Here is a 9,447-nt window from a genome sequence, read left to right as displayed (position 1 = left end):
GCTCGGTCCGTCCCGCCGTTCGCCTCCTCCTTCGACTCCACACTCTCCTTCCACTCCACCCTCTCCTTCTCTCCATGTCAAAACCCTAGATCGACGCTATGGCCACCTCACAGGCGGCGCGTGCAGGTGAGATCTGGTATTGCCCCCCCCCCTTTCTTCTCCTCCTCCTTCTAGATTTCTTCAGCTTGCTCGAATCTCATTGCGTTTGTGCGGGTTTGTGCAGGCCATCCAAGACGGTGGGGCCATGTTCGCCTCGTCTGTGGGGACGGAGGCGGCGGCGGTTTCCAGGAAGATGGTGAACCTCAGCTCCCCTCTCCGGCGGCGCTGCAGCAGCAAGATGGTGAAGGGATGCACCGGCCAGCGCGTGAGGCTCTACGTCCGCGGCACCATCCTCGGATACAAGAGGTGAGAAGCTCCCTCCGCCGGCGCGACTCTGCTCCTTCTCCCTCGCGTGGGTATCTGAATTCCTGGTCTTGGTTGGGCGCGCAGATCCAGGCAGATCCAAGTGAACACCAGGGAGGACGTGGCCTGGTACGGCAGCAAGAGGATGGCCTGCGTCTACAAGGCCAAGACCAAGCAACGACACCAACTACCACTACATCTGGGGCAAGGTCTCCCTCTCCCACGGAAACACTGGTGTCATCCACGCCAAGTTCACCCCCGCTGAGGCCATGGTGAGTTGTTGGGTCGAACTTCTCCGGTTGTCTGTTTCGGTGGCATGCATAAGATTTAAACAAACTAAATTGAGCTATATACCTTCTGTGATATCTAGTTCTGTGCCACTGTTTATGGAGTTGTGAGACTTGTCGTGTGTGTATTAGACCCCGCTTGCTTGTTCAGGGGATATTTAGGGTCGAGATAGTGTCACACATGTGACTGGACTGCAGCAAGTCTGAAACTCCAGACTCTACTTCATGTTGCTGTTATTTCTTGAAGCCTTGAATAGCTAAACTTGGGCACCACGTACGTCTCCTCCCTGTAATTTGATGTACTGACTTGTGTTGCCTGCTGAGTGCTGACGGTATTAGGTTCATTATGTTGTTGTAGCATGTGTCTGAAACATGGACAAATGGGCACCCTTTAGGGTATTCTGTGACCCTCTTTAGTTCAACTAAATGAACTGGTTTGAAGTCTGAACCTCTCTTATGTACTCCATGTTTACTGAATTTCACTGAATTTACTGAATGTGCATGTGAATCTCAAAATTATCCATAGTGTGTGTGTGTGTGTGTTCGAGTGTAGGAGTGCAAATGGGCACCCTTTAGGGTATTCTGTGACCCTCTTTAGTTCAACTAAATGAACTGGTTTGAAGCTCTAGTATGCTTAGAGTGACTGGTTTCATTAGTCTCTTAATCGACAAGTTAACTGGACTATTTTGCTGTATTTCCATCATACACCTTTGATTTATTTAGTGACTGCAGACTGTGATTATACAGTAGAAGTAGTTAGTATCTCTGTAGACTGCATATTATACAGTAGAAGTAGTTAGCCAATTTCTAGGGGTTGTCTGTTCACCTGTTAGTATCTCTGTAGACTGTACATGCTTCAAATGGGGATGGCTTTTATGATCCCTTGAATGCATTTTGATCTTAGTAGTACTTACCACACAGTAACAAAATAAGTAGCAGCCTGAGCTTTCAGGTTCAGGGTTTCTCTTGTTTTCTTGATTCATTTATACTATATGATTCAGGTTTTATACTTTGCCAGTAGGTAGCTCATACTGCCCGCTTGCTTCTACTTTGAATATTGTGGTCTGCATGCTTTAGTCACTGTGCCCCTAGTTCTTTTTTTGTAGGGAGCTATGCTTATCATCAGAAATTCTTGGTGATGATGTTATTCCTCTTTTGGTTCATGTGTTGCAATTATATACCACATAATTCTACACCATGTGGTGCACTTAAGTATCTTAGTGACTTCATTTGATGTGTGTATTTCTGTTAATTTTCAGCTTCTGTTGCTGTGAAAATGTACCTCACTGACCGTCTGTCTATTTATTGTGTACTTCTTGCATGAGGAGGTGACTAGTGATGCGGCGTGCCAAGCAGCAGTAGGGGAAGGGGGTCTCCTGATCAAGGAGGTGGAGGAGTAGGGGCATGCCCAGCCGGCAGCCCTGTCCTGCTCGTGGGGGAGGGGCAGGAGGGGTCTGCTCCTCTGCTTCCATTGCGACCGCGGCAGGTAGCTCCTCCATCTCCCTACCCCTCTTCCCTGATAGCGTACATCACAATCTTGTTAATTGTTATTGTTATTGCGATCACAATCTTGTTAAGATGCATCTGTGGTGGTGGTCTTCTGGCCACCACAATCTTGTTAATTGTTATTGCGATCATCTTTCTTTTCAATGAACTATGCCACAATATGTGTTTTGCAAGGTTCAGTGGCTACTAAGTTTTGATTATTTGCAACTTGTATGTCCTTGTTGGTTTATTGTACGTTCTAAAAAGTCGTGAATAGTCTTCACTTATATAGCCAACACCTTTATTTTGTTTTGTTTTGTTCTGTGCTCACTAGTGATACCTGACTAAGGTTCCCTGAATATAGGAGTAGACTGTAGGTGAAGAAAAATTATAACCTGAAAGTAATCATATGTACTACTCCCTCCGTCCCATAATATAATTATTGGTACATAATTTTCTTTACTTATACACACAGAATAGATAGAGGTGACGTGTGGTTATATTCTGTTGTACATATACTTCAGGATTTAGTCCCTATCTGCTTTGTATATTTTTTTATTTTGTTTCTAACTCTTTTGGTTTATTGTTAGATGCCTTGGTTCAGCCTCTACAAACATACCCGAAAATGGTGTTTCCTCTCATTTACAAGAGCTCCAGCAAAGTGAACTAGGAAGTATATTTGAAGTTCTAAGCCGTGTAGCAAAGAGTTATATGTTCTGTCTTATGTGTAATAGACTGGAAAGATTTGAATAATATTGTAATAGACTGTGTACAGATTGTAGTTGACTTATTTATCCTTCTTTGACGAACTACATTTGTCATGTTCTATTTGAAATATTCATTATGTGGTTTCAAAGCGTGTGAAATGGAACCTGACTCATGGAGCCCACTTATGAAATCACTTTTGAATTTTCTGTCACGTGGGTCTAATGTGTGAGATTATGACAAGTGGTATCCATCTGATTGGTGGGACCAGCAACCAAATATAATGGCCTAGGCCCAAACAAATGTTAAAAGGCCATGACCAAGAAATAAATAAAAAACTGAATTGTTGGGCTTGGCCCATGAAGTCTGACAAAAAATTGACAGGAAAAAAATATATAGAAAGGCTGAATTAATGGGCTCGGCCCATGTAAAACACCCAATTGGACTGGGCTGAATCTTGTGCCACGTCAGCTTACCACGCTGGATGCCTACGTGGCCTGGAGAGGTTGCTAGTGACCAAAACGCCAGAGTGGACATATTTTGGTCATAAACGTCTTCGACCATTCCAGAAGAAAGGTCGCTATAGTTAGTTTACGACCGCCAGCTTTTGACCTTCTCTTTTTGGTCACAAAAAGGTCGCAAATGAAAAACCATGACCTTTCAGTGACCAATAGTCAAGGTCACAAGTTGACATATTTCTTGTAGTGACTCCACTCCAGCACATCACCGGATCACGCGATTGCTTGGGCCTTGCAACACGTGCCAGGAGCTGTCTGTTGGCCCAACGTGCGGTGCATTGAGCCAGCTCTCTCCAGCACATCACCAGATCAGGCGATCGGCAGGGCATGGCATGACATGTGTGCAGTCATCCGTTGCCCCAACGTGCGTGCCCCCAATACATTGTCAGATCAGCGCGGCTAGCTGGCATTGCGTGACGTGCCACGAGCCAACCGTTAGCCCAACGCGCAACCGTTAGCCCAACGCGCGACCCTCCAGCACATTGCCCGATCAGGAGGCCAGCTAGCATTGTGTGATGTGTCAGGAGCTACTCGTTGGCCGAACGTGCACCCACATCGCCAGATCAGGTATCCAGCTGGCGTTGCGTGACGTGCCAGGAGCGAGTTGTTGGCTCAACGTGCGGCTCTCCAGCACATCGCCTGGTCAGGCAGCCAGCTGGCATGGCGTGACGTGCCAGCAGCCAGCTGTTGATCCAACGCGTGACCCTCGAGCACATTGCCCGATCAGGTAGCTAGCTAGCGTTGTGTGATGTGTCAGGAGCTAGCCGTTGGCCGAACACGCCACCCACATCGCCAGATCAGGCAGCCAGCTGGCGTTGCGTGACGTGCCAGGAGCGAGTCGTTGGCTAACGTGCGGCTCTCCAGCACATCGCCTGGTCGGGCAGCCATCTGGCATGGCGTGACGTGCCAGCAGCCAGCTGTTGATCCAACGCGTGACCCTCGAGCACATCGCCTGGCAGCCAGCTTGCGTGGCGTGGCAGCGGCCAGCCGTTGGCCCAACACGCCACCCTCCAGCACATCGCCGGATAGCTGGGCGTTGCGGGTGATACCACACGCGTTGTGTTAGATATTCCGATATTTATGTCCATTCATTTAGTCATTCCTTAAATATCTTCCAAAGGTACGGATGTATTCCAAATTATTTATTTTCAATAAATAAATAAGACAATAGATATGAAAATACTAAGTAAATCGGGAACGCTGCACGGTGCCGTCGGATCTAAGATCCGACGGCCCTCCACAGTTGGATCACGAGGGAGGGAGAGCCCATGCCCCACACACACGCGCCCGGACGGACTCCTGCGGGCGGCACACGCCGGCGTCGAGCCCAAACCCACAAGAAAAGAAAACCACAGCGAGCGTTCGCTCCTCGGAGTTTTGCTATATATAGACGGCGCATGCAAGCAATTGCCAGACTAGAACCTCCGCAACACATTTGCTGCCCCCTTTAATCCCCTTCCTCCCTCCCTCCTTCCTCCTTGTCGTCTCGCGCCGATGGAGTCCTCGCCGACGCCCGCGTCAGCAATGCCGGCGCCGTCCCCCGCTTCGTCGTCGCGATCGAGGGACAATCGCCTCCTCGTCGGCTTCGACCTCCCGGCCTCCTGGGGGTACCGCCGGCCCATGGCCTTCTGCAAGGACCCCGAGTCCAGCCCCCCTGCGGCGGCGGCGGCGGCGGCGGGCGACGAGGCGCTGCGCAACAGCTCCCGATCCCCGCCGAAAGCCGCCCCCGTGGCGGCGCCGGGGGAGGCTAAGCACGCCCCTCCGGCCGACGAGGGCGCCGCGGCGGAGGAATCTGCCCGGAAGCAGTACTACCAGCTGAGGGACCGGAGGGGCGGCCGGGACGGCGCGGAGGACGCGCAGGAGCACAGGAAGCTCTGGAACATGGACGGCGGCGGCTCCTCCTCCGGCGGCAGGATTAGCGCCGGGTTCTCGGTGGAGCTCACCAAGCAGGAGATCGAGGCGGACTTCCTCGCGATGACCGGCAAGAAGCCGCCGCGCCGGTACAAGAGGCGGCCCAAGGCCGTCCAGCGCCAAATCAACGTGCGTAAGCAAGACACGCCCCCAAAAAAATTCCTCGATCGCGCTCGCGAAATCCTCCCTTTCCCTCCTCCGATTACTCACCTCTCATCTTGTCTTCTTCTCCCGCAGTCCATCTCCCCCGGCGAGTTTCTCTCGGAGGTGAACCGCGATCGCTACAAGGTGAACGAGGTAAGCATTCTCCAAATAAAAAATTTCAATCTTTGGTCCATCTGGCACTTGTTCCTGTTCGTTCCGGACGCTGATTCGGCGCTGGATTGGTGCAGAAAGGGGGATTCTGAGGGAGTCGCGATTCGGAGCAAGAGATGGATTTCCTGCCGGGAATTGTGGGTCGAGCAAGAGATGGTTCGTCAGAGTTGAGGTTGAAGTCGAAGTGCGTCATGTCATCAGAGTCGATAGATAGATTCAGGGTTGAATAGTTCCAGTTCGTCAATGCCTTGGCAATTGATCGTGTATCATGTAATGTGAGTCAGTCAAACCCTAATACAGTGTATGTTTTGGGGTGTTTCCTTGGTTGGCTTATCATCGGGATATGGTTCAAGGATTTCTCCTGTTCTGCTCCCGTATCTGTTCTGTTGTTGAGTGTCGAAGCCAGTTCTGTTGTGCTGCAGAAGAACCTCAGATCTTGGTTGCAGGCCGGCAGAAATGGGGACTATTGTAGAATCTTCATCAACTTTTCATTTCAGTCATAGTCGTCAATTTATATCCTTTTCTGTTGCTGCATCTTTTGTTTCTCTGAAGCATTGCTGCATCTTGTTTTGAACTCTCTGCATTGCTAGAACAGTAGATATACTCTGTTCATGCGTTCTTTTCTTTATTTGGAGCCATGCATACTCTGCTCTGTTTATATGTTGAGTGGTTAGTTTTTGCCACAACCACATTCCAGATATGTCCAGCAGCACTTGCTCGTCTCCATCTGACAGAAAGCAAAAACCTGCCCCTCCCTAGGTCAGTTTGGTAGCACCAGTACAGAAAGCAAGAAACTGTTCAGTTTGGTAGCATCAGTACACTAATCTCCCTTGTTTTTATCTAAACAGCATTTTGGAAGTGCTGCTGCTCACACTCAAACTCAGCATGAAGACAGATGCAGAAATTGGCTGGCCAAAATCAGTTTGGTAGCATGAGTACACTTATCTCCCTTGTTTTTAACTTTTTTATCTAAACAGCATTTGGATAAGCATTTGGCCGTGCTGCTGCTCACACTCAAACTCAGCATGAAGACAGAGATGCAGAAATAGGCCGGCCAAAATCAGTTGAGCAGGAACCCTATGCCAATCTCTCCAGACTCAGGTGGTTAAGCTAAGGTAGGGTTAGCAGCAGAACAAACCCAGGTTAAGGTAAGGTTAGCAGCAAACCCGAGTCAGGGGCATTTGACTGTCATGTAGTAAGTGCTTCAGAAATCCATGCTGAAACCTGAGAGAACGGTGTGCTGATGTCCTGCTCCTAGCTAGCACATGACGCAGCTTGGTTAAATGGAAAGAAAAGACTTGCAAAGAAAGAGGCTGTGTTGGGTAATGAGTCCAAACCGCATGATCTCCCAATCATTATCCTGGTCTGCCTACTCCGTACTCTTCACTGAAAGCGACTGCTTAAACTTGAGAACTGTCTCTCTCTCTTCTCTCTCTCTCAGCTAAATATTCTAAAATGCGATTTTTTGAGAATCTGTATTTGGGTTCAGCTTTGGACTTACAGTTAAGTGCCACGGTGTCACGCTGATGTGTTGCTTAATTGGGTTTTAGCCAGGCCAGCAGCCTTCAGGCACCAAACTGTCACTGTTGCACTGTGTCTCCTTGATCGCCATGGCAAAGCTAGGCGGTGCCTGACTTTTTTTATGGTGTCTCTAACTTCGTGACAGGGTCAGACTGCCGGTGGCTGACAATTTGTACTTGGCGATCTTGTGTGCCCAATGAGCTCAGGCGCCACTGCCTCTCTGAATGCCGTTTATGACATGCTTCTTGCCAGCATTTACTCACCCGATCGCCCGCGGTTGATGCGATGTGATGCGATGCAGTCTTCCACTAGCAAAAATTTTGCCACCGTAACTGCGCAGATGTTGTACGGTTCACCATTTCACACCTGCTTCTTATGGGCAAAGGGTTTTCTCTTCTTGACCTCTTCATCTTAAAAAAAAATGGTTTTATCTTCTTACAGTCTCCTCAGTTTGTTTTCGTAAGTGTTTTTCCATCTTTATTTCACTTCACTTGTGGGATTCGATTGATTGGCACCTTGAGCATTCTTTCGACCAAGTTGGTCGTCTAAATATCTTAAGCCTCTTAGATTCCAAGTATTCTTTTACTCCTTCCGTTCCTAAATATTTGTCTTTCTAGAGATTTCAACAAGTGACTACATACGGAGTAAAATAAGTGAATCTACACTCTAAAATATGTCTATATACATCCGTATCTGATAGTCCACTGAAATCTCTAAAAAGACAAATATTTAGGAACGGAGGGAGTATATGAATTATGGAGGATTAGGTTCCTTGGAAATGCTTTCTACATGGCTTGTTAGGATTGAGTACTATAAGAAATTGTCCTGAGGATATTTTGTACAATATTTCATAAGAAAAATCTCTATCCACTGAAACCTTTCAAAAAGTGTTTTTTGTTTGCGTGTATTGCAGTCAAACAGACTTCGGTGCAAACAAAATCCTACACGATATGAGTGAGCATGGTTTGCAATCTCCTGTTCTTTTTTCTTTTTCTCTCGCCATTGGAATCGCGCGAATCAAAATGGTCTGTCGATCATGTAATGCAAATTCTCAAAACCCTACATTTTCTTTGGATAAAGGATGATTGAACCCAGGCCTCTGCATCTGCAAATCCACTTAACAAAATAATCAAGGATGGATGGATCCTACGCACAACGTCCTTTTATTTTGCGTCGTTGTGCCGGGGTTTGGCCTAACTAGATTCAATGTATTGTAAGTCGTGCAGTAGGAAGGTGTTTATTTCCTCTTATTGGTGTGTTGCTAGGTATAAAATTCATGTACCGAACGTCTGCGTCTTTACTAGGTTTCTCAAACAAGAAGGAACGTGTTTCTTTCCTAATTTTTTGTCATGTTTTCAGTTTTCTAGGATGAGGGAATCATATAGTTCAGTGAAAAACACATGCTTTGCTATCCGCAATTTTTATTTTTTGGAGGCCCATCTTGCATCTCCTAAAGGCCCCTCAAACTGCAAGATACGTCCCTTGTATTTTAGATTAGCTTACCAAAACAAAGTGGAAAATCAATTTTCCCTACTTCAATACATTGATGGAGGCAAATCTCTCCTGACATCCATAATAAATACTAAGATCTTACGTTCTTCAAAGCACATTTAGTTGTATATTACCCTACTTACAAATTAACGATCGACCAAAAGGAGTCGATCTTCTCGAGATTTCAGGACATCAAATAATAGCACAGATCTTAATGGCGAGACATGCAAAAATTCTGGAGTGGAGTGATTCAATCTCTATCTCTTTGTTGTCTAGGGGGCTGATCGCATATTCACCGTTGCAAAATGTGAAGCATGGTTTAGTTGCCGCTCTGATGATAATCGATGGGTTTGTAAAAAAAATAAAGAACATTTTCTGAAGAATGTGAATGTGTTTAGAATGTATGTGAACAATTATCTTGAAAAGTTGTGAACATTTTTTAGAAGTATGAACATTTTTTAAAAACCACAAAAAATTATGAAAATGTTGAGAATATTTTTTTCAAAGTACATTGGGAAGAAAATTTGGGAAAATAGGAAAAATTCAGAAAAAAAGGGAAAGGAATAAAAATAAAAATAAAGCCTTGGAAAGCCGATAAAAAATAGCCACCGATTCTGTGGCTCGGTGTGGTGGTCTTGTGTGATTGCCCACTTCGTTGCAAAGAGCGACAAATAGGGCACCGCCATATAATTGAGTGTTTGCTCAAAAAAATATAATTGAGTGAAAATAACTGCTTCGTTGTCCACATTTTTTATTATTATTATTACTACTACTACTACTACTATTGCTGTTGTTGTTGAAGCATGTTTCTT

At 46.5% G+C, this 9,447-nt stretch overlaps 1 protein-coding gene across 1 annotated transcript; it reads left to right on the top strand.

The window, feature by feature from the left end:
* Window positions 1–4,797: 4,797 nt before the first annotated feature.
* On the top strand, window positions 4,798–6,137 carry LOC119311025. The gene is made up of 3 exons (XM_037586654.1): window positions 4,798–5,437; window positions 5,546–5,605; window positions 5,701–6,137. Exons 1-3 carry the CDS (start codon window positions 4,892–4,894, stop codon window positions 5,713–5,715), a joined length of 621 nt encoding a protein of 206 aa, XP_037442551.1. The 5' UTR covers window positions 4,798–4,891; the 3' UTR covers window positions 5,716–6,137.
* The last annotated feature ends 3,310 nt before the right edge of the window (window positions 6,138–9,447 follow it).

This window comes from Triticum dicoccoides, chromosome 1B (assembly GCF_002162155.2).
Source record: "Triticum dicoccoides isolate Atlit2015 ecotype Zavitan chromosome 1B, WEW_v2.0, whole genome shotgun sequence".
NCBI classification, from domain to species: domain Eukaryota; kingdom Viridiplantae; phylum Streptophyta; class Magnoliopsida; order Poales; family Poaceae; genus Triticum; species Triticum dicoccoides.
Note: the sequence above shows the minus strand (reverse complement) of the source record. Positions and strands in the feature narration are given on the sequence as shown.